This window comes from Cibotium barometz, chromosome 29, assembly GCF_041138505.1.
Source record: "Cibotium barometz isolate CiBa-2024 chromosome 29, ASM4113850v1, whole genome shotgun sequence".
NCBI classification, from domain to species: domain Eukaryota; kingdom Viridiplantae; phylum Streptophyta; class Polypodiopsida; order Cyatheales; family Cibotiaceae; genus Cibotium; species Cibotium barometz.
Window position 1 is genome coordinate 37,286,603 of NC_141074.1, and position 23,737 is coordinate 37,310,339.

The 23,737-nt window shown below is 43.7% G+C and overlaps 2 protein-coding genes across 3 annotated transcripts in view; both read right to left on the bottom strand.

Annotated features, from left to right (window-relative positions):
- Positions 1 to 2,507: 2,507 nt before the first annotated feature.
- The window catches only part of LOC147622122 (UDP-glucose 4-epimerase GEPI48-like), a 36,737-nt gene continuing 15,507 nt past the window's right edge, over positions 2,508 to 23,737 (bottom strand). Inside the window, exons 6-9 of the mRNA XM_086823220.1 lie at positions 5,436 to 5,517; positions 4,031 to 4,113; positions 3,795 to 3,886; positions 2,508 to 3,051 (exon numbers count right to left, since the gene is read on the bottom strand). Coding sequence (XP_086679346.1) covers positions 2,952 to 3,051; positions 3,795 to 3,886; positions 4,031 to 4,113; positions 5,436 to 5,517 — 357 coding nt within the window. The 3' untranslated portion in view covers positions 2,508 to 2,951. The remainder of the gene's footprint in view (positions 3,052 to 3,794; positions 3,887 to 4,030; positions 4,114 to 5,435; positions 5,518 to 23,737) is intronic.
- Positions 19,581 to 21,968, bottom strand: LOC147622123 (uncharacterized). Of its 2 annotated transcripts, XR_015269654.1 has the most exons (3): positions 20,279 to 21,968; positions 19,836 to 20,184; positions 19,581 to 19,729 (listed from the first exon to the last, which is right to left on the bottom strand). XR_015269654.1 is itself a non-coding variant. In XM_086823221.1 (2 exons), exons 1-2 carry the CDS (start codon positions 20,803 to 20,805, stop codon positions 20,151 to 20,153), a joined length of 561 nt encoding a protein of 186 aa, XP_086679347.1. In that variant the 5' UTR covers positions 20,806 to 21,968; the 3' UTR covers positions 19,581 to 20,150. The 2 variants fall into 2 exon arrangements, 1 of the variants encoding a protein (XP_086679347.1); XM_086823221.1 differs by having other exon boundaries at positions 19,581 to 20,184.

Below are 23,737 nucleotides of genomic sequence, written 5' to 3' on the forward strand. Positions count from 1 at the left end.
CACAAAGTACTGAACGATAATTTTTTTGGCACAGGCTAAGGTAAGCTGTTATCTTGAACAACACTCCATGAAAATCGTCGTTGACTATGAGAATCTCCCCATGAAAATCAATTCTTACACCTATGAAGATCATTCTCATGCCATGAGAATCTCCCTGTGAAAATAAATTCTCACACCCACCATGAAGATCCTTAAGAGTGAGAATCAATTCTCACACACTAAGCCTTATTATCGTCAGCCATCCAACCTCATTATGGCCAGCCATCCAACCTCATTATGGCTAGCCATCCATGTACATCTCTGGATGGGGAGATGGGGAGGGGAGACCATGGTAGGTGAAACCTAGTCCATGGTATGACCCATCGCCTAGATCCTCTTCAAATGTGTAGGAACCTCCAAAGATCTTCAATTAATATAGCTCCTTGTGGTCCTAATTTACCTCTTCTTCGACTACCTTCACTATCACCAAAAAAAAAAATCTCACCACCAAAGGTCCAACACACAATGAAGTAGCCTAATCTCTGGTACCACCATGAGATCTGGGAATCATACCTTGTGGCGGCAAATAATTCTAGACCACTGCTAATCAATTGAAGGTGGCCTTGTTGGCGTATGAATCCGCAAAGCAAAGCCACGGGCCCTCTTTCTTTGTATGGGCCAAACAACTCAACCACGGAGATGAGGCTTCGCATCACGCATTTCTTATACCACATCATGCCACATGTGATTCGACATATGCTTCCTTACTCAATGGCCAACTAAACTCTGTCTCCACCAAGCCCCGAAAAACGTGGATTGATCTCTTCATCGCCATATCTTTGGCCATATCTTTGACCATCCATACATCTCCAAAACCAGTAGCATCTTCATCACCACCCAATCTTGGTGACGCAAGGATGCATTCACCATTAGGAAGATTGGTATATTAACCACTTCACTAGTTAACATGTTTTTGCCCACCTGTCCTACCATAAGGTGCTTCACCATCTTACATGTATATAACTGATTCCAATGCCATAAGGTGCTTCACTATCTTACATGTATATAACTGAAGCCCATTAACAGTATTAGAATCTATATACCTACATATCTTATAGTGATCTGATTCATATATCTAAAGCAGTTCCTTGTTGATGTTTGTACTAGCAGTAGTGTCGGCATCAATGATTTCAAGCATGTCTAAAACTTGTAGTTGTGATAGATCTTGAAAGAACTCAAAGCATTAGTAGCACTTGTATCATTGCTTGAAATCACTTATAGCAATATTTGTAGTGCTTTCTTTTATTTTTCAAGCATTCTACCAAATCTTTCATGTACACCTAGAACTTGTAGAAGTGGTCACAATGGTAGCAATGCATGGAAATTTTACTATTAATGCCTTGAAGCATGACTAGCATTTGTAGGAGTGGTCATCTTGTCCACGGAGGCCTAGAGATACTTTAAATCCTTCTTGTTGTAGCTCTTGTTGAGTAGATGAACTCCTTTTGCAGATCCTACCATTTCTATTCATGCAATGTGCAACCTTCTACTCCAGACATGTAGCTCTTTTTGAGTAGATGAACTCCTTTTGCAAGTCCTACCATTTCTATTCATGCAATGTGCAACCTTCTACTCCAGACATGTAACATTTCATCTCTCTTTCCCAAAAGTGAGGTCAACATCCTTTCGGAAACGTTATAACCATATCATACTATTCATAAATTAATCTTTTATACTAGGGCTAGCTAGATTGATTACCTTATAGAATATAGCTGGCAGAGTCTGAATACAGCACTCCTAGAACCATGTCCGAATCCTAAGAGATTTCTAAGATGAAGTACATGGATGCTTAGATAGTGTCCAAATGGTTGATTAAGTGATAACCCCATCTCTGTCGACATGGTTTAGTAAATTATCATCCCATCGATGAGCTATATATGGTGCTAGATTAGAGTTAAAATGGCTAATCAATTGATAACCTCAGCTTTATGGACATGATTACAACTTATGGTAACCATCAAGGGGTCATAATCCCAAACTGAGGTCATAGGTCTAACCGCTACTCGTTACAAAAAACGGGTGTGATGTAATAAATCTAGCAAGCAGAAGATGTGATGTAAGAACTTAGGCTCTTTCCTCCAAAGGAAAACACTTTACCTTTTGTAAAAATTATTTAATCAAATCCATCTCTTGGACATGAAACACCATAACATATGCATTATTTGGTAGGATTAGCTTGGCACAGGTATCATGTATAACACTAGAATACTTTGAACTTTGACAATGATCATACCTTGAGAAAGTTTTGAATGCAAATCCCTGTATGTTTTCCCAATCTTAGATGACTACACAACAAAATTTCATATACATTGTGCTTCTTTCAGATACCCACTCGTGATCCATTAGTGCTAGTTTCTGTCGCTTGAAAACAGAGCTTTTTTTACTCTAAGGTTTCAACATATTATTTCATGATAAAAGAATTCCTGAAGGTTACCTTAAATGAGTTTACCCTTGCAAGGAGAGACTCTGGCAAATAACAAATTTTAATGTGAAAATAGCAAACAAACACAAGTCCATATTGGACAACAGTTATAATTTATAAAGCAAACCGTTGTCCGCTTTTTTGCATGGCATCATTACTCCTCTCTCTTGCTATTACACTCCCCTTGGAAAAGGTTCCCTCCCATGCCAAACTGAGAAAAATTAAGAGAATTTAAAATATGAACATCCATCTGGATCAGAGATGAGCAATTACAGGTGGCCCCCTCACACTTCCTATGTAGCTACCTAGTTGTTCATGTTTGATCCAAATGGACCTCATGCCTAGCTCCCTGCCGAATGAATGGTTATTGTACGGACAGCTGTCTTGGAATTTTGCTGTAAAAAATTTGATATAGGTGCCAGAAATATCTCCATATTTGACCATAAAACTGAGTGAGCTAATGTGAAGAGCTTCTGAGCATCTTTCCAGGCTAACTTTCCGTGACCAACTCCGGATGCCTGTAGCCCCATGGATTCTTACTAGCCCAGTTCCACTGATCCCGACACATCTCTTCTATTCCATAAACAGCTCTGTCACACAATGACATCCACAATCTAAGAGGTTGTTCACTCAGTGAATGGAGTGCATACATACATACATACACTTCAAACATGCATTACACACACATTACATGCATACACCACCTCCATATATACATCACATAAGCACATACACCCATACATACATACATGCATGCATGCACATACACATTACTACATACATTTAAAGACACATTACTACATACATACCTTATACATACATATATTACATGTGCACACACACATGCACGCACACATACATACATACAACTTACATACATTACATGTACACACATGCGCGCGCACATACATACATACATGCACCCATACATTGCATACATACAACATACTCTACATACCTATATATATACATGCACATACATATAGTCACACACAAACACATACACACGCACGCATACATACATACAACTTACATACATGCACCCATACATTGCATACATACAACATACTCTACATACCTACATATATACATGCACATACATATAGTCACACATATATTTAGTCTAACATGCATACATACATACACACATGTATGCATGCATTACTACATATTTACATACACACACACACACACACACAACACGTGCCCACCCTATACAAACACACATACATAAATCTATTCATACACAATCACTGTATTATTGATTATATAAAAAGTGTCAGTGGAACCAAATACATGAAGGCAGTACAATCATGGGAGGGAGTCAACTTACTTCCAATGCAACTCTCTTTCAGCCTTTTCAGTGGACGCATAGATTTCACTACAATCTCCTGGCCGTCGATCAGCAAAACGAAGGGGTATCTTCTGCTAGCAAGTGGAACCAATAGCATCAGATTTCTCTGCCAACCATAGTTGTGTAATCTACGGTGTTTCCCAGCCAAAATGGTAAGTGAACTTTCCAACTTTCTTAAAAAAACAAAAAACCAAAAAAAAAAAAAAACTAAATACCTTCCCAGATGCTTTCTCAAAGGCTGCAACCATTTCTAGCACGGATGTGCCCCGCCCCGTTCCTAGGTTATACACGGTGCAGCCTGTCATGAAATACAAAATGAGTAAGAAAAGTGGTTGATTATACAAGAGCATCGACAGCAATGGAAAGGCCTTAGTCACTTCAGCAAGAGTGATTTACTAAAAGGCTGCACAGAAGGTTAATTTCCATGCTTAAATGATTGTGCTCAAGAAAATTTGAGCCAGACTAACCCGCTTGAGAATTTGAGAGCACACCATGTGTGGATGCACCATATCATGCCATGTGTTGGTGCACCATATCACGTCATTGACGTATTGCATGTACATGGCATATGTAAAATGTGTGGATGCACCAAATCATGCCATTGACACATTGGAAGTTGGCTTTGTACTTTCATCACTAAGTATTTCTTCGACTTTCACATGTGCAAGTTTAACAATGGAGTCATACACCTGCCTCACAGCCTCCATTCATGCTTCTCTTGCACCCATCTATTTACTGCATAATTTCTTGATCCTCCAGCTCTTTTGGTCTCCAACTCCTAAACCTTCAACACCTCCACCATCAAGGAGCATTAAACGAGATTCTATCTTGTGTGTTCATTTACTCCTACAACCTCCTAGAAAGGCAACCCCAGGCTCTTCAATCTTAAGAGCTGATTGCACCTCTTCCAAAGCCTCACTTGTACTAATTTAGCAACTCAATAGTTTTTGATGCCACTGTGAGTTCATCAATGTCTATGGGCCACTTCATAAAGGGCACCCACCACCCCAGTGAAAACGTTGATGGGACAGTGCATCATTGGACGCCCACTGTACTCTGGCTTCACATGAAAAGCTGGGCCAGCACCCTCCCTCTCGGAGGTAGAAATCACTGTCACACCCATGAAGAGGGTGAACATGATCGGCATCCCCTTCCTTGACACCACCTGCTACAGGAACATTCAACCAATCCAATCGGTCCCACCAGATTGCGTTGCCAAACAGCCTGATGCAACCACCCAGACACTTTTATCATCACAGCTGCCCTTGCCATTGCCACAGCTACCCGCCAAAGCAGGCCAGTGTGTGAACCTGCAGCATCCCCCAGGTGGCCAATTTACAGCCAGAGTGGGCACCCAGACGCTGCAGTGTATCGCTTGGGCAAGCAGTCTTTGTGAAGTAGGACCTAGAAGAAACTATTCTTCACTTGCTGCTGGAAGGGTGAAAATGCTCCTGGTTCCTCAATCAAGGCCCTGCTCATTACGGTTTATCCTCAAGATCTAGTACAAGCACATAGCATTCAGAACCAAGCACTTTTAAGCATGATACTTGGAATATAAAACTGCAAGCAGTCCCAAGGCTGTAATTTTACTCAAAACTTGATTGAGATGCAATGACCCACCTATATCCTTGGTGATAAAAAGCTTCCGAAGAGCTGCAATGTGACCGACGGCCAAGTCCATGACATGAATATAATCACGAACCTGGAAAAAGACATTTATCATTCTTAAGTAATACTGATCAGGGAAAAAGTTCTCAAAACAAGAAATGCCTGGGTCTAAGTTTTTTATTATTAAAAAATACCTTTGCAAATTTCATGGCACGTTCTCTAGAAAAAGAAAAGTTTTATGTCAGATTTCTAGGAGTATGCTCTTTGCTCAATAAGAAATGGCTCTCCCTTCCACCTAAGTCCTAAGAGGGCCATACACAGGCAATGAGGTAAGGACTTAGCCTCACGCATATAAACCCTTCATTGCCCACACTTGAAATTTATTGTGTCCAGGATCTACATGTTCTGCATGTGTGCCTGGAATCTAACATTGCCTCTCATTGTAATACACCTGTAAGCCCACTCATGTAATCACATGACTGCACAGAGAAATAGCCACACCCTTGCAAGAAAGAGATTGAAATGAAAGCCATGTGTATGTTTATGCTGAATGATTACAGGGTTCAGATTGAAGATAGTTTGTAAAGAGGAATAAATTACAAGAGAGGTGGCTAAATGACGAGAGAAATGAAATGAAATGAAATGTTATATTAACGTCTTCAAAAGGCCATAATGACCTATGAGACCAAAAGTTACATCATGGTGGATCTGATACAATGTCTGGATAAAAAAACCCAGAAAATGAAAAATAAAGATGATACTACTGGCACCTAGAAAATGAAACTGGAACTGGAATATAGTGAGGGGAGGGTACGCTATGGAGGTGAGTGGAATATAGTGAGGGGATACAATATCATGTGGGACGGAGGGGTACACTATGGAGGTGCCTCCATCTCATAATATGTGCCGCATCGGACACTGGCGGATCTCCTCAATATCCTCTGTGGTCAACACCCTGACTGGGTGTCCGGCATGCCTCGCAAGAATAATCCGAATCTGCCGCTGCAACCTCCGTCTATGCTGGGATGCCCTCCTCCGTAGTCGTGGGCGTCTGAACCACCCAAGCTCAGTCGCACGATCAATCAGTGTACCCCTGGAGTGGGCGGTATCCATGTCCTGCTGCTGCTGTGGTCCATCTGGCACAGTGATGGCTGGACTAAAGAAATCTGTAATGTGCCTCTGAGTCTGGCTCTCTGTGCGCCTAAGCAGGCTATCTCTATGTCTCCGCAGCTCCAGCAAGAACAATCCCAAACACCTCTGGTTCTGGTATCCCATGACTCTGGAAAGTGGTCCAAAACCCTCTCTGAATAAACAGTGGAGAGAGAGAGAGAGAGGCTGTAGCATAACAAAAACTGACTGTTCACTACTGCAGCAAGCTGAAGACTGGGAATTGTGCTGACTACACAATCTAGGAATCTGTTATGAGGACTGAACCTGCTAATCACACTCACAATTCATAATGATTATAATCTGGGGTGGCTATGCCTGCTGTTCCGACTACAGTGGCTGGTTGACCTGACTAATTTAACTAATGGGTCCGACTACACAGTTGACTGATGATCTGTTCTGCCTGGTCCGACTACTCTGCCTACTACCCACGTGCCTTACCACCTTCCTGTCAATCAGTGCCCAGCCAGCTCATGCACATCACACAAACTGTAACTATTTGGCCCTCCGAGCTCTTTTTCATATGATGGAACTCTTTCCCGGACACATGGACAGGTTGGTGTACACATGGGAACAAGGTTCTTAAAACTAGCACAGGAAAAAAGCACCAGTCTTGGTCAAAAAGCAAGAAAAAACAAAAAGTCAAGTGTGTTGACCAAGAGCTGAGGGCATGATTGGAAAAAGGACATCGAACTAGATCAAAAAGCTAAAAGCCACTTTTTCAAAAAGCAGCTCCAAGGCCAAAAAGCAAGGCCCTGAAGCTAGAAAATCAAAACAAGAACTTTTGACTAAAGTTGAGTAAAATTTTACTATTAAAAAGACCAAAAGCAAAGTAAAAGGCAAAAGCAAAGCAAAAGCATCGCTTTTTGGCAAAAAGCAAGGCTTCCCCAAGTATAAAAGAAGCATGAGCCTCTCTTGAGCATCAAGTTGAAGAAGAACCTCTTCATTGCGTTGCCATCTTCGTTGAAGTGTGGAGATCATCTTCTTCTTCATCATCTATGAGCCAAATCATAGAGTTTTTCATCGATGCCCGCTGATTTCAAAGCGCCTCCATCAACTGCAGTACCACATCATCATCTATCTGTAAAGCTGTACGAAACTGTACGGACCGAAAATTTCAGAAACCCTAAAAACTACCTTTTGGAGGTTTTTACCACCCTAAAACCATTAAAACAGGTCTTATATCAATTTTCTTGCCAGAAATAGCTTTTCCATGGTTTTCTTCATCGACAAGGCTGCAGGAGTTGTGGAGATTACTCATGGGATGAGGGAGTGATTGATTTGGATTGAGACTAGAACTTGGATTTGGATCTAGACTTAGATATAGACTTGGATATTGGATTGGACACGGAGCTTGGACATGGAACATAGAGCTTAGACATGGAACTTGGATTTTGGACTTGGATCTAGATTTGGATCTGGAACTACAACTTGGATATGAACTTGGATTTGGATTCATTGGACTTAGATTCATTGGATCTGATACTAGCCCGGTGAGAGATACTTGTGGATCATCCCCGTGGTGTGCTTGGCATCAAAGATCTTGTGCCTCGACATCGACATCGACTTGGATATCCTACATTGGCATATCTGTTTGTTTTGTATTCATTGATTGTATTGATCCTAGCCAACGTACCCGTGGATTGTTCCTGAATAAATTCTTGAAAGGGGGTGGGACCTATTCCCCGCTCAATGTGGTATATTGTGCAAGATCCCTATTCCCTTCTCTTTTCCCTCTCTCTCTATACCTTTATCTGTTGGACACGTGGTTGAGTCTGTCACTGCACGCCCCCTGGGCTTACACAACCACCCCCCCCCACCCCCCCCCCCCCCGAGCCATCCCACCGGAACCACAGCTATCCTCAACTGCATAACCTCCTAGTAAGCTCAAAGAAAGAGAAAGGAGACACTACTGATGCCAGTTGTAAGCTCTTGGGAGACCTGAATCGGGTTGCCCTAAGCCACATGTCACACCATGATGCCAAGTGTCCCTAAGAGGTGTCACTGACATACATCGTTGCTTACATAAGATCCTATTAAGAGGTGGTTCCCGCACAAAAAAGAACCCACACACTAGCGGTTGTTCACACACACTAGAACTGCTTTTTTAAACCTAGAATACTAAGTTATTAGGTGCCAGTATACACAACCTCCTAGCACCTGTTTATTCCCACATTCATCACTATCAACGTTTAACATTTTCCCCCATAGTGATAATGTGGCTAGAAAGCTTAGTCGTCTTGGACTAGGTTTGTTGCATCTTGCTGCTGCTTCTTCTCATCAGAGATAAGAGGGAGCAAAGTTTGCCAATTCATATTAGTCTTCAGCTTGCCGAGTCATTTACGGCACTCGTTGATGTAGTGCTCTGCCATTTTTCTTTCTTCTTGGTGTCACCCTAAGATGAGTCCACTTTGCCTTTGCCCTAGGAGAAGTAGGCTTGGTCTTCTCTACTAGCATCTCCTTGCGATCTATTCTTCCTTGTCTGCTCTTCCTAAAGGAGTAACCCAACTAGCTCTTCAAAACAAATAGGTTGCCTCCACCTCTCATGGAAAGATTTAAAGAAGTGTGAAAGCTTTGATAGGAAGGAGGTGAGAATTGAGAGAGTGGTGACCAGCTTTTTGTCTTCTACTATCTCATTGATGTTCAGCAACTGTTCTTTCATGTCCTTTATCTTGGTTAAATGCTCTGCCATAGGAATCTCCTTACATATCAAGGTTGTCCACCTCCCGCATTAGGTACATGACTCTAGCTTTATTGCAGCTTTGGAACATGGCTTCAAGGACTTTTGCCATGCAGCCCTAGCAGAGCTACAAGATTGGATGTGAGGTATGATAGATTGTTGCACAAAAAGAGCCATCATGGACATGGCTTGGGCATCGCTAGAATCCCACCTACGTTCAGTAGGAGGAGTAGTAACCTCTAAGATTGCAGCTACCACCTGAGAAACAGTACGAGCTTGTGCAGTTGTTGCCGAAGGAAGACGAGGTTCCTTCCAAATGACAATCCCCCATAAGCCTTTGGCTATTAACAAACTTTTCAACATAAAGCTCCACAAAGAGCAATTAGGCCCAACTAGCCTATCCTCAGTAGGCATATACCCAAAGATATCTAATCCTCTTTGTGCCATCCTCACAGTAAGAGATTTCCCCATGCAGAATTATGTGCAAGAAACAAGAGTGTCCCCATCCTAAATGGGAATTGTATGTGCACTAACAAGCTTGTGAGAAATTACTGCAGAAGAACTGGATTGTGCACACAAGGCACCGGGATTTGATTGGATGTAAGATACAATCGCCAAAGCAGACAAGGAAGAACATGTCTATGGGTATGTGTGACCATGATCAGGCATTTGTGGCACATAACAAAGGCAAAAGCAAAACACGTGGCTATCAGCCAAGGGCTGATTCTGGACAGCCATCAAACAAGGAGAAGGATGATGTAGGAGAGCCCAAGAAAAAGGAAAGCCACGACATTACATTGATGAATGCAGAAAGAGAATAGCCAAAGAGAAGAAGATATGACACCAGTGTCATGTGCATGCACATGTACATGCTAATCTCAAGGCTAATCCCTAAAGTGCAGTACATAAAAGACTTGATCTTGGAGCTACAATGGCAGTCATAGGCTGGTGGAGGGCTATAGGTGGGCCAAAACCCTATTGGCCAGATGATGGAAGTCTGTTGGGATATATCGGAGCTTGTATGTGTGTGAACAGCCCCTTTAATGGTTGTAAGTGTGCTTTAGAGTTTTCGAGTGTGAACCATCTCTTATAGGTGGATGAGCTTGCATTTAATAAGGATCAAAGGGTTTGGTATATTGAAAGGGCTATATATACAAAGGCCTTGTACTTCATTTCAACATATCAATCAATCAAATCCTAATCATTATCCTTGTCATGTAAAGTTTGCGTCTCTCTCTCTCTCTCTCTCTCTCTCTCTCTCTCTCTTCATCATCATCACCATGGCTATGATACAAAAGCCCCCCCCCGTAGCTCACAAAGTCGTGGGTGACCTATCGACAGCATTGATGATTTTTGATGGTCCATGTAGAGGGCTGACAACAGGTCAGCCAATTGCATAGTTCCTCCACAGCCTATAAAAGGCAACCTAGTGCTCATTTGTTGAACATCTCATACCTTTTGGGAATGTGGTCATAGACTAGGATTAGGTAGGTGTTTTTCCACCTTTTGAAGGGCAACCAAAGGCTAGCCAAGTTGTAAATCTTTTTGTACTACATGAATAAACTGAAACTCGGCTATCTCTCTCTTCTCTCCATCTCTTGATTGCGTTTTGCATCAGCATGTTCCAGGAAGGAGTTTAGGGCGGAAAGAAGACTCCCAGAGCTTCCGCATGTGACATTGGTATCAGAGCATCAGGTTCAACAAGGCTAAACACTGATGGTGTCCCAAATGAAGGTGTGCAGTCCAAGAAGTAACACAAGACATAGAAGAAATTCCCAGGAGGTTGGTTGGTTGTGTTCCACAAGACCCAAGGGGAATAGCAGTCCTGTGAGTCGGACGCCACTTGGGGCATACTAGGAAAGGCTTTCAAGCAACAGTTCCAAGGGAGGATGATCCTCCAAGGGGTGGAGTGAGAATGCCACCCTCAATACTCAAGAAAAGAAGACCAAAGAAAGTGTTCAGGGACAGGGCAAGAAGGGACAGGGGACAAAGTGGAACAGATACACAAATCTTCATCAGGTTTGGAGTGGAGTCATAGGCAAGGCAAGGTTTTCAATGAAAAGGTTGCCAAGAGGGGCAGGATGACAAGTTAGCGAGTCCATGAGGAGACAAGGGGATGATGACACTCATCCACGCGGTCAGAAGTTGAAGTCCCATAGTCAAGTTTAGCAAAAGGGGATGTCATGTGCATGCACATGTAATATGCAGCGGAAGTCTTTGTATTGGAAGATCCTGTCACACAAGTGCTCATACCGTCTTCTGTATCCTAAGTTTCGTGAGTTTAGCAATCCACTTTAATACTTCAAACTTTAAAGAGATATGAGAGAGAGATATGAGAACTGTACACCAGATTGGGTCCCAAATTACCCATTGAAGGGCCCCCTACCCGTTACCGAGATAGTATTTGCTTTATTACTTTAGAGAGAATGACTGTGGACTGTAGATAAGGCAAACGCAAGATCTCGGAGGATCGGAAGCCTGGCTGAACTGTACACGACTGTAGAAACACCTCAATGAACTAATCTTGAGCCTGTGCACTCTTCCCAAGGGCATGAGGAAGGGCTGCACACCTGAGGTTGAGAAAGGACTGCGGTGGACTATTAGCTATGTAACTATGCTGTAAATGCTTATGAATGATATGTTACCTTCACCAGATGACTGTTGCATGTATGGATGATGCACAGAAGGCAGAATACTGTTGTAGAACTGATGCTGGACTGAAACGCAGACTGTAGACTGAAACGCAATGCTGGAAACTGCTGTAGATCTGCAAACACAGGGCTGAACTGACCTGAATACCTGCTGGTGGTGATCTATGCTCAAAACGCAGAGGTACTTGCTGTATTGGGGCCTGGCAGGGTGATGTATGCAGGTGCCTATGGGCTGTATGCTGCGTTAGGGTACAGATGGCTACGCCTGATGGCTGTAGGGCCTGTGGAACTGATGAATGATCTACTAAACTGCTGCGTTGAGGTACAAGGACTGCTGTACTGCTGCGTTAGATAGCTAGGGCTGACTGAAGCAAAAACGCAGGTTCTCAAGGCTGAAGAAGCAAACGTAGAAGCTTCAAGAGGGATGGATTAGTCTAGGCTGCAGGCGGGGAATGCTCATAATGCTGAGGATGAAGGTGCCTAGCTCACTGAAGACTGAATGGGAGAACTAAGCCCTATGCAAGCCTATATATACTAACTAGGGGCAAGTCAAGTTGGCTGGTCATTTATTTAATAAAGTTTATATTTATAAATGACATTAAATGCTAAATAAATACCATAAAATATGGAAAAAATACCAGATAAATCCTAGTAAATTCCCTAAGGCTTTTGAGATGTTCTAAATGATGCACAGGCATATGAATGCATGTTATGCAAAATGCTGAGTGCTTTCTGATGCAAACCCTAAGGCTTCTACTGACTCTATATGAATGAATGATTCTCTCCAAGTGGGTTAAGGGACTTGACCTGACCGACTGACCGACCCGCTAAGGCTGAGGAATGACCTACGTAGCTCGTGCCTGACTTATCTTGGACTGAGGATGTACAATGGGGTCACGGCATACGACAAATATCATCCTACTGGGTTCTAATAATGTACAAATGTTGCACTGCTGGCCAGTTTGTCACCATGCACTGAGTGCAAAGTGCATGACACATGTACATGCTATCCCTCAAGTGCACCAAATAAAAGACTTGATCTTGGAGCTAAAGTGGCAGTCATAGGCTGGTGGAGGGCTATAGGTGGACCAGAGGCCTATATGTGGGCCAAGACCCTGTCAGCCACATGATGGAAGTCGTGGATGACCTGTCGGTAACATTGATGATTTTTTATGGTCCACGTAGCTGGCCAGCAGAGCAGGTCGAGCAATTGCATAGTAACTAGTTCCTCCACAGCCTATAAAAGGCAGCCTAGTGCTCATTTGTTGAACGTCTCATTCCTTTTGGGCATGTGATCATAGACTAGGATTAGGTAGGTGTTTTTCCACCTTTTCAAGGGTGGCCAAAGGCTAGCCAAGTTGTACATCCTTTTTGTACTATATGAATAAACTGAAACTCAGATATCTCTCTCTCTTCTCTTCATCTCTTGATTGCATTTTGCATTAGCATGTTCCGGGAAGATGTTTAGGGCTGAAAGAAGACTCCCAGAGCTTCCGCATGTGACAACTAGAGTGCCCCAAGGTGGTACCAAACGTCATGTACTGTACGGATCCGTACGTACTGTACGTTGTTTGGTACGGAAAAAAATTAAGGTACGTAAAAATACGTACCATTGGTAAAAATACATAAAATCTCAGAAATTTCAGCCACCTACATAAAATTTCAATCCATGTCCACATTGACATATAAAACTTTTGAAATAGAGGCACAACAAGGTCACAAACCTACTAATTCAAAAGTGAGAAATTAGAATCACAAGTCGTCAATCATACTTAATAAGCTAATCGTACTTAATACTTATTACTTATTACTTAAGACAAGTCACATTGCCACAAGTGAGTCGTGACAACTCACAATTCACATCAAAAAATGATGAAATTTGAAAATGAGTCTAAATAATGACAAAATGTGCCATGTCCATACAACACCAAATCAAAACTAAGATAATCCAAATCAAAACTCATCATCCGATGAGGATGATGACCCTGGAGAATCAAGCATATAACCCTCCGTGATGACATTGCCCTCGTCATCATACTCAGGCCTTGTCATCATGGGCACAGGTGGGTGGACTGCCTCAGATGTCCTTGTCCCTGCCTCTGCATCATCCTGCTGGGTAGTGTGAATGAGGCGAATGGCCTCATTCGCACGTGCTCAAGTCTAAATAGGCAGCTTCCCTCTCCGGCCAGAACTCTTTGCATCTGCAGGTCCCTTGTGTAGCTGAATTTTATAAGCCCAGGCTCTCGATCTCGTCACCCGCCTGTCTACACTCTCCAGCTCTCTATGCAGGAGGCAAAGAATCTCGTCCTGCTCATCTCTCAACCGTTGCTCTGCCTCATTAATGGTGGTAGGATCTGGGACCAGCTTGACACGTGTTGGATCCACCTATTCAACGTAAAACCAAAGAGAACGCGGAGTGTCAACGACTCAACTGTGTGTATACTATAGTATAAAAGCTATGTAAATGGGAGGCCAATCCCCAGAAGAGAATGAATAGGATAAACTTGTTGGAATTAGGGTTACAGGAAAGCACACAAAGCTTGGAGAAGAAGAAGCAAGAATGCACACAACACAAAGTGTTAGATTGTGTCAATGTACAAAAGATAAGTTAGCCCTAGAAGGATGGGCGTATATACAAGCCGGGGGAAAAAACCTCCTAAAGAGGGAAAAAGTGCCCCGGCGGTCCTAAGTGTGTTCACACACATCACTACCTATATATATGGCAACAAATCCCCCCTGGAAGTGATGGTGTGAACGAGAGCTGGCACTCATGTATAGGGGAGTGCCATGCCCGAAGTAGATCAATCCACAAAGGGGAGCAAGCCCAAAGCTTTGCGGAAAGCTTCGAACTTCTCACGAGGAAGCGCCTTTGTGAAAAGATCGGCGAGGTTGTCCTGTGTTGACACATAGGCCAAGCTGATCTCTCCTGCTGAGAGTCTCTCCCTGACATAGTGATAATGCACCTCAATGTGCTTTGTGCGAGCATGAAAAACTGGGTTTCTCGCAACTGCCAATGCGCTCTGACTGTCAGTGAAGATAGAGGTGGCAGACTCCTGTCCAATACCCAAGTCAGCCATAAGCCGTCTGAGCCACACACACTCAACCGTAGCTGTGAAAGCTGCCCTGTACTCAGCTTCATAACTAGAAGTGGCCACAGTAGGTTGCTTCTTGCTCAACCAAGATATGCATGAGCTACCGAGCATGAAACAAAAACCACTTGTGGACACTCTTGTGTCATAGCAACCAGCCCAATCTGAGTCCGAAAAAGCATGTAAATCTGGCGGCAACGATCCCCTCTTGGGATAAAACAACCCAAGATGTATGGTGCCACTCAAGTAGCGAAAGATGCGTTTAACTGCCTTTCAATGCTAAGACCCTGGGCTATGCATAAACCTGCTCACCTGTGAGACTGCAAACTGAATGTCCAGCCTCGTAATGCATACATAAATGAGGCAACCAACAGCTGTTTGATAGAGTGTGACATCAAAGTGATCTCCAGCATCATGAAGACTCAACTTCAAACCTGTCTCCATTGGAGTAGCCATAGGCTTGCAGTCTTCAAGGCCAAATCTCCGCAACAATGTCTCAATATACTTTGTCTGACACAGAGCAATACCTCCATCACACTGCTTAAATTGTATCCCCAAATAATGATACAAATGCCCCAAATCTGACATCTCAAAAGAGGCATTCAAATCAGCCTTAAAATCAGCAATATGACTTTCATTTGGTCCTGTGAGCAGCATGTCATCGACATAGAGAGCAATGATTAGATGTACACCATCCACACGTTTAACATACAAAGTGCTTTCTGTTGGACTATTTTGAAACCCATGTGCAGTCAAATATGCATGTATCTTTTCATACCAAGCTCGTGGAGCTTGCTTTAAACCATATAAAGCCTTTTTCAACCGGCACACTTTGTTTTCTTGCCCTCTTTGAACAAAACCACGAGGCTGCGATACATACACCTCCTCATGAAAAACTCCATTCAAGAACGCAGTCTTTATGTCCAACTGATGTACATTCCAACCATTATGAGCTGCCAATGCACAAATGCTACGAATGGTAGTCATACGACAAGTGGGAGCAAAGATCTCATCAAAATCAATGCCCTTTTCTTGAGCATAACTCTTTGCAACAAGTCTAGCCTTATAGCGATCAACACTACCATCTGGCTTTCGTTTCAATTTAAAAACCCACTTACATCCAATGGCCTTTTTACCAATAGGCAAATCACACAAAGACCATGTACCATTCTTCATTATAGCATCATATTCACTTTGCATTGCAGCCAACCAATTTTCTGAATTTTGTGCCTCATCAAATGAAAGAGGTTCTTCCTCTTCACACATACTAGACACAGCCAAAGCACAACAATCTGATGCATAAGAGGCATGCTGAAAACTTGAACGAGTACGACTAGTCATAGGTGCATCAATCTTACTATCACGCAAGGTTTGCACCAGCCATTTAGGCATACCTCTAGCTTGCTCATTTTCAGCCCTATCCTCATGAATTACATCCTGTAAATCTGCATCAGAAATAGGCTGATCTATGATGTCGTTTGAAATCTGCATAGGCTGAATATTTGCCTCATTAGGACTTACATTTGAATTCCCACCTGTAAAGAGAGGCAACAACGTATCAAATACATCCCGTGAGCTTACACCTGTCTCTTTGGTACATGATAACAAGGGCTGCACAGCATCTTCCACAAAAACAACATCTCGACTAATCAAGATACGGTTTGACTGCGGATGATACAATCTGTAACCCTTGCTCTCAGCACTGTAACCAACAAAAATGCATTTGACAGCCTTATCATCCAATTTTCTGCGTTGTTGCACAGGCACTAAAGCATAGGCCAAGCAACCAAAGACACGCAAGTGACCAATAGAAGGCTTCCTGCCATGCCAAGCTTCGTATGGAGTAATAGAGTGCAAGGCCTTAGTGGGACACCTATTGAGTACATATGCAGCACACATGACAGCCTCAAGCCAAAACGCATGTGGCAAAGCTTGGCTCTTGACCATACATCGTGCCATCTCCATAAGTGACCTGTTCTTCCTCTCAGCAACACCATTTTGCTGAGGGGTATACGGCACTGTACATTGGTGTTTTATCCCACGATTAGCCAGAAATGCATCAAACTCTTTAGACATGTACTCCTCCCCTCGATCAGTACGGAGGGTGTCCACAGTACAATTGGATACATTTTCAACCATAAGAAAAAACTGTTTGAAGCACAAAAACACTTCGGACTTTGCCTTCAGTGGATATACCCATGCATGCCTTGAGTAATCATCAATGAAAGTCACGAAGTACAAGTGTTTACCAAATGACGGAGTTTGCATAGGCCCACATACATCACTATGTACAAGCTGCAATTTGCGAGTGGCCCGCACAGAACCATCCTTTGGAAACGCAGAACGCTTTATTTTGCCCAAAATACAGCCTTCACAAACATGTTTCAATGGTGCCTCAAGAGGGAGCAATGAAGCAACCATATCAAATTTCTGCAAACGCAGCAAACTAGCAAAGTTCAGATGACCAAAACGAGCATGCCATAGTTTTGCATCTGAAACTGCCTTTTCATCAGAAACTGCATTTGCTGAATCTTCCACACACTTGTCATAAGAATTGAGCCTATACAGCCCACGAAACAAGGTGCCAGATACAATAATCGTATCACCAGAAGTCAAATCATGAACAGTACATCTGTCATCCACAAATTTGACTACAAGTCCAAGTCTAGCAAGCGCAGAGACAGACAATAGATTCTTCTTTATCCCTGGCACATACAAAGCATCTGAAAGTGTGAAAGCGCTGCCATTTGCAACAATAAGCATAATTTTACCAACGCCCTTCACTGGGTAAGAAGCATTATTGGCACATGTGACAGTATTCCCATTAGAGACAGCCTCAAGAGAAGTGAACATATCACGATGCGAGGTAATGTGCTTTGTAGAACCACTGTCAAAATACCATACATGAGAGTCAACAGAAACTGCCAAACATGCATCATGTACAGATGGGTCATACTGGCAATACACGCTAAACGCCCATTCTGTATCCTGCACAACATTTGCAGAATCTGCAGTTGTAGAAGCATCCGCTATTGTGGCTGTATTTGACTCTTTCTTCTTTGCCTCTTTAGCCTTTAGCTTAGGGCAATTCTTAATGACATGATCATTTGCCTTACAATAGTTGCACCTGGTCTTTTTCTTGCCTTTATCAAGAGCCTTCTCAGACTTATTGTTGCTACCTGTGGAAGGAGAAGAAGTTGCAGACCTACTAGTAGGAGAAGAAACAGTGGAAGGGGCTGCCTTACCACTTCTTCTTTGCTGCTGGGCAGCAACAAATGCCTGATCAACTGCACGCTGCCTGGCCCTGTTTTGCCTGGACTGCGCTTCTTGCAAGAGCTTGTTGACTAAAGTATCATACTTGACTGCATCAGGTCTGTCCTCATTAAGAAGTCTCCACGTGGAAGCAAAAGTCTGATATGTCTCAGGTAAAGCATCAAGAACAGTCTGCACAAGAGAATGATCAGGAATAATCTCACCTGCAGAAATCAACTGTTCTTTGAGATCTTTAATCTCAGCAAGAAAAACATTCATGTCATCATCTTCTTGCATAATCTTCAATTCTAGCTCTTCACGCAGGTAAGCGATTTTTGCCTCGTTACGACCTGCATACAAACCAGCTAGAATATCCCAAGTCTGTTTGGCTGTTTTAGCTGAACGAATATGTGGGGTGATGTTACGTTTGACAGAAAGTGCAATCAAGGCATGAGCCTACGCATCTTTACCATCCCAACGAGCTTGTTCAGCAGTGGGTAAAACAGCAGCAACAGTAGAGCTGCTAGAACCTGCAACATCCTCAACAGATCCTACATCCACAGAACCTGGACGTACATCCGTACCCTGCACAATGTTCCACACTCCTTTTGCAACCAAAACATGCTGCATCATGTATGCCCAAAGTGGGTAGTTGCTGTCTCCATCCAGTTTGTCTTCAGCAGACAACATGCGAAATACATCTTTGCTGTTATCAGCCATGGCCACTGACTGAAACTGATGCAAAAGCTGCCTGTAATGAAGCAAAGACTGAACAAAAAACAACTCGTGCTATGTAGCACGGTCCACAATAGAATACGTATGCCTGTTTTGCAGAAAACTGCACTGTCGAAATTTCTGCAGAAAATGACGAAAACACATGTGCAGAACTTGAAATGCAAAAACGGAGCCCAAAACGACCTCAGATGCGAATTCTGAGAACGCTAAGCTCTACGGGCTTATTTACAGAGTATAGGGACCTGGAAGCTGTCGTGAAAACTCACCTCAATCGGAGAACGTGAGTCGAAGGGTGCTGGCGGCGTAGCCCTGGGAGCCGATGCCTGCTCTGATACCAATTGTTGGAATTAGGGTTACAGGAAAGCACACAAAGCTTGGAGAAGAAGAAGCAAGAATGCACACAACACAAAGTGTTAGATTGTGTCAATGTATAAAAGATAAGTTAGCCCTAGAAGGATGGGCGTATATACAAGCCGGGGGAAAAAACCTCCTAAAGAGGGAAAAAGTGCCCCGGCGGTCCTAAGTGTGTTCACACACATCACTACCTATATATATGGCAACAAAACTCGCCTGTTTTGGGGTGCCCAAAGCATGATAAGCTCGTACGAGCTTCATGTTGGCCCTATAATAGACCAGTCTCTCTAGTTGAGAGGTGCTCAAACGATTGCGTATCTTTGTATGTATAAGCGAGTAAGCGCTCCAGTTGCGCTCACAAGCACCTGCTGAACAATCCTGCACTCCAATTCAAAAAAAGTGCTTCATTCATGTGAGCTCGGCAATTCCCAACAAGCTTCACAAGACTAGTTCATATGGCATAGCACATACATGATATACATACTTGAGATAGCACTGGCAGAGCTATATCTGTAAGCTGTGGAAGACCCTGTCTTCCATAGTTTTGCCACCACCAAGTGAGAGGAAGCTTGGTGGCCTCTGGTCTAAGAGCAACAGCTCTAGCAAATGAGGGTCCCAAGTTGTTGACCCAGCTGCAAAGCTCCGCATCAATCTCCAATTGCTGCTCCACATCATACATACTATTAATGTACCTATCTCGTAAGGTGAGCAGCTCCCTATCATGAAAGAGAAGTGGCGTCTTGTAGAAAGGATGGAGGAATGCAGCCATCCCATGAATGGGGCGACTCATATACCCCCATCAATAATCCACAATAGCCAATATATCATCTCGGCTGCAAGAGTAAAATAAAAGTGGAGCAATTAGTAAGTCAAGACTCAAGAATCAAGATTCTGTAATCGGCCATCAAGAATCAAGATTTTACTTACCAATTCTGTGTCAAGGACGTATAGGCTGCAATATGACTCTTCATCTGCATGAAGAGGTGGTACACTAAGCCCAAAGTGGAGCCCTCCATGTCTGTGACTCGCAGAAGTACAAATACTGGCTGCAAAGCCACTAAGAGAGTTTGTACATCCATCCAGAGGGTCTCATCCAGTATCCGTCTCTGTATGTATTTGGTGAGCTCTGTCTGTGAATGATACATATCTCTCCACTTTGGATCCACAACTGTCTGTAATAGTGGATCTCTCAATTTGAAAAGCCTATGTAGCACCAAATACATATAGGCAAATCTTGTCTTGGATGGCCGCACCATATCTAGCTTGATGTGGCTCCGAAAGATAGCCAATGCCTGGTGCTTCTTTCTGAAGAATGTAGTGATCTTCGCGGCATCAGAAACTGTGGGTTGCACCCAACTCAGCTTACCTATGTCCTCCATAAGCAAATCAAGGCAATGGGCTGCACACGGAGTCCACACAATGCGAGGAAACTCCGCCTCCACCATGTCTCCCATTGCCTTGCAATTAGCAACATTGTCTGTTACAACCTGCACCACATTCTCTGGACCAACCTCAACAATTGCCTGGCGAATATGCTCATAGATACTCTCAGCAGCAGTGATGCGTTCGCTTGCCTTCCCAGCATCCACAGCACGTAAGAAATATGTACCAAGACATGAAGAATATGGATGATGTGTCGTCGCCGTGTGTCACTCCAGCCATCCGAAATGATAGTGCAACCAAATTGTTGCCAACCTGCTTTCACTGGCACCAATGCCTTGTCTATCAAGGCCTTTTTCTCATCAAGCGTCGTGGTGCGCATCTTTTTGTACTCAAGCCCTGACCATGACTCCGTGTGTCCAACCTGGGCTATAGCTCATACCATCCTCTTCCATTGGTCAGTCCTCAAAACATTGAAGGAGATATTGCACTCTATGAGAGTGCGAGCAATCTCCATCTCAGCCACCTTTTGCCTTTCTTTGACCCAAGACCGTGCATGCACACGAGAAGGCAAGGTGGTTTGCCTTTGCGTATTTTTGTCACCCTCATCCTCATCTTACATGACAGAAGGCCTCTTTCTGGCAGACGATGCCTGCTCAGAAGAGGCAGGCTGAGATTGTGAATCCTCATCAACCTGCGTGGATGGACCGGCCAAGTCCCCAAGAAGAGCATCATGAAGCGCATCCTGTGTCTCTTGCGTGCCTCTTCCTCTTCCAGCTGCCCCCATTGCAGGGAAATTTTTAGCAATCAACTGATCTCTCAATGCTTGTGGCACTCTCTTGCACCCTGCACAATTGTTGGTGGTGCCAATGCCTATGAGGTGCTTGATGACACGAGTAATTGTACTCGTGAGGGTGAAATTGCAGTACTTGCACTGCCATTGTCGAGTGCCACTACCTGCCTGCCCTGGAGTAGTCACAATGCGAATGACGTTTGTGTGCTCCTTCCAGTATGGGTTCTCTCACTTCGGCATGATTGCTCTGACAAATTCAATGCACAATGCCATACAATTTCAATCAGGATTCAGCAATCATGCGATGCATAATATTTAGTGGGCAGCTCAGTTGAGAGAGAGAGAGAGAGAGAGAGAGAGAGAGAGACTTGAAGATCAGATAGTAATGTGTGTGTGTGTGTGTGTGTGTGTGTGTGTGTGTGTGTGTGAGAGAGAGAGTGTGTGTGTGTGTGTGTGTGTGTAGTGTGTGTGTGAGAGGAAGCTTGCTGCTGCTGCCGCCGCCCTGCCCTGCCTGCGCTGCTATCTGCTGCCCCCGCTGCCGCCTTTTCCCACCGGAACAGGCCCCCAACAGTTCGCCCAGGCCCTCGCCGTCTCCCTCCTACCTGCGCAGTCTTTCTGCCCTCTGCCGCTGCACAGCCTGCAGGCTGCGCTTCAGATTCCAGCACCCAGGATTAGCCGCCTTCATCTCCAGCTTCCTTCCCCTGTTCTCTTTTCTGCCTTGTACCTCCCCCTTTTGCTGTCGTCTACCTCAGGCCGTTTTCTGATTTCTGTATATTTACCCCTTCGCACATCTGCCCTCCTGTTTCAGCCTAAATATCAACATGGCTACTGCTGCAGATATCTGTACATATGCTCGTAAGGAAAGACAAGCAGAGACTAAACGCCGTCAGTTAGAGCCTGCAATACAAGATGATGCGCTTACTGTTGAAGCTCAGTATGTATTTGATACACTTAAAGATGACTTCTTGCAGTCCCATCAGGAATGGGGCAAACCTGTCCCGGAGGTTACTTATAAATTGAAATTGCCGTCCCTAGTGAATCCTCTCAGAAGGTTGTCACAAACGGCAGTGATAATTTTCTTTCCAGGGAAAATCCCGGCTGCAAGTGATGTTGCGCAATGGATAAAGTCTATCCTTGGAGGATGTTTTGTAGAGGGAGTGTACTTTGCATCAAGAGGGTTTTATGAGGTGCACTTGTCGGATGCTGCGTGCAAGCAAAGGTTGCTTGAATTTTCACCCTTGTTTTACGGGAAACAGATGGTACATGCCATGCCATGGTCCCCCAACAAGGACTATCAAAGTCTTGTCAGGCATCATTGCCCTGTATGGGTGGAGGTTGTTAATTTTCCAGATTATATGCGTGAAGAGTTGCCCGGCCTGGCTGCTGCTTTGGGACAAGTAATTTGTCCTCCACGTCCCATGGGCAACCGTAACAGGTTTTGTATCCTATGGGATACCGACATACCTACCCCTCCTTCTATTGCGGTGGAAGTGGAGGGAGTGCAGCTGGGCAAGAAGTATTTCGAATTGAAGTGGGGTGTATTTGCAGGTGCATGTTTTGCATGTCATAAATATGGACATTTGGCATCTGAATGCCCAACGGTATTACATAAGCCCCCCCCTAATGCATTGCCGCCTCAGACACGAGAAAAGAATGAAAAGCTCCAAGTTAAGACACCCACTGCAAATGCGGCAAAGAATGCCAAGTCCATCAATCAGATACAATCACCTGTTGCCAAAGCAAAAGACAAAGGAAAAGAGAAAATGCAGGAATCTACAGTGATTGATCATGATGGGTTTCAACAACCCAAGAAGGTGATTGCATTAAAGCAACGTCCCCTTCAATCTCGACAATGGGATGCTTCTTCTCCATCACCAGGACAGGCTTCTACTTCAGCTCCTGTCCTACAAAACTGGGTCGGGGTTTTGAAAAAGGGCATCCCTATATGTGATTCAGATGAAGAAGAGAATGCCATCTCGTTTATGGGCCATGATGGAATGCAACCCATGCAGGCCGATCCTTTGCCTTGTTGATGTTGTACATTCTGATGTCACCTTGTATATATCTTTTACATGCTACAAACACTTAAGTGCTTTACATACAATGTACAGAGTCTTTGCAATGCTTCAAAATGGAGACTTTTGTGGCACTATGTACATAAAATGCAGCCTGATATTGTCTGTTTACAAGAGCACAATCAACATTCCATGGCA

Excerpts from the sequence above, each read along its gene's own strand:
- LOC147622123 (XM_086823221.1), bottom strand. The coding sequence starts at position 20,805 with ATGGGAGACATGGTGGAGGCGGAGTTTCCTCGCATTGTGTGGACTCCG. Across the intron at positions 20,185-20,278 it reads ACGTCCTTGACACAGAATTG|CCGAGATGATATATTGGCTA; the intron begins GTAAGTAAAATC and ends TTACTCTTGCAG.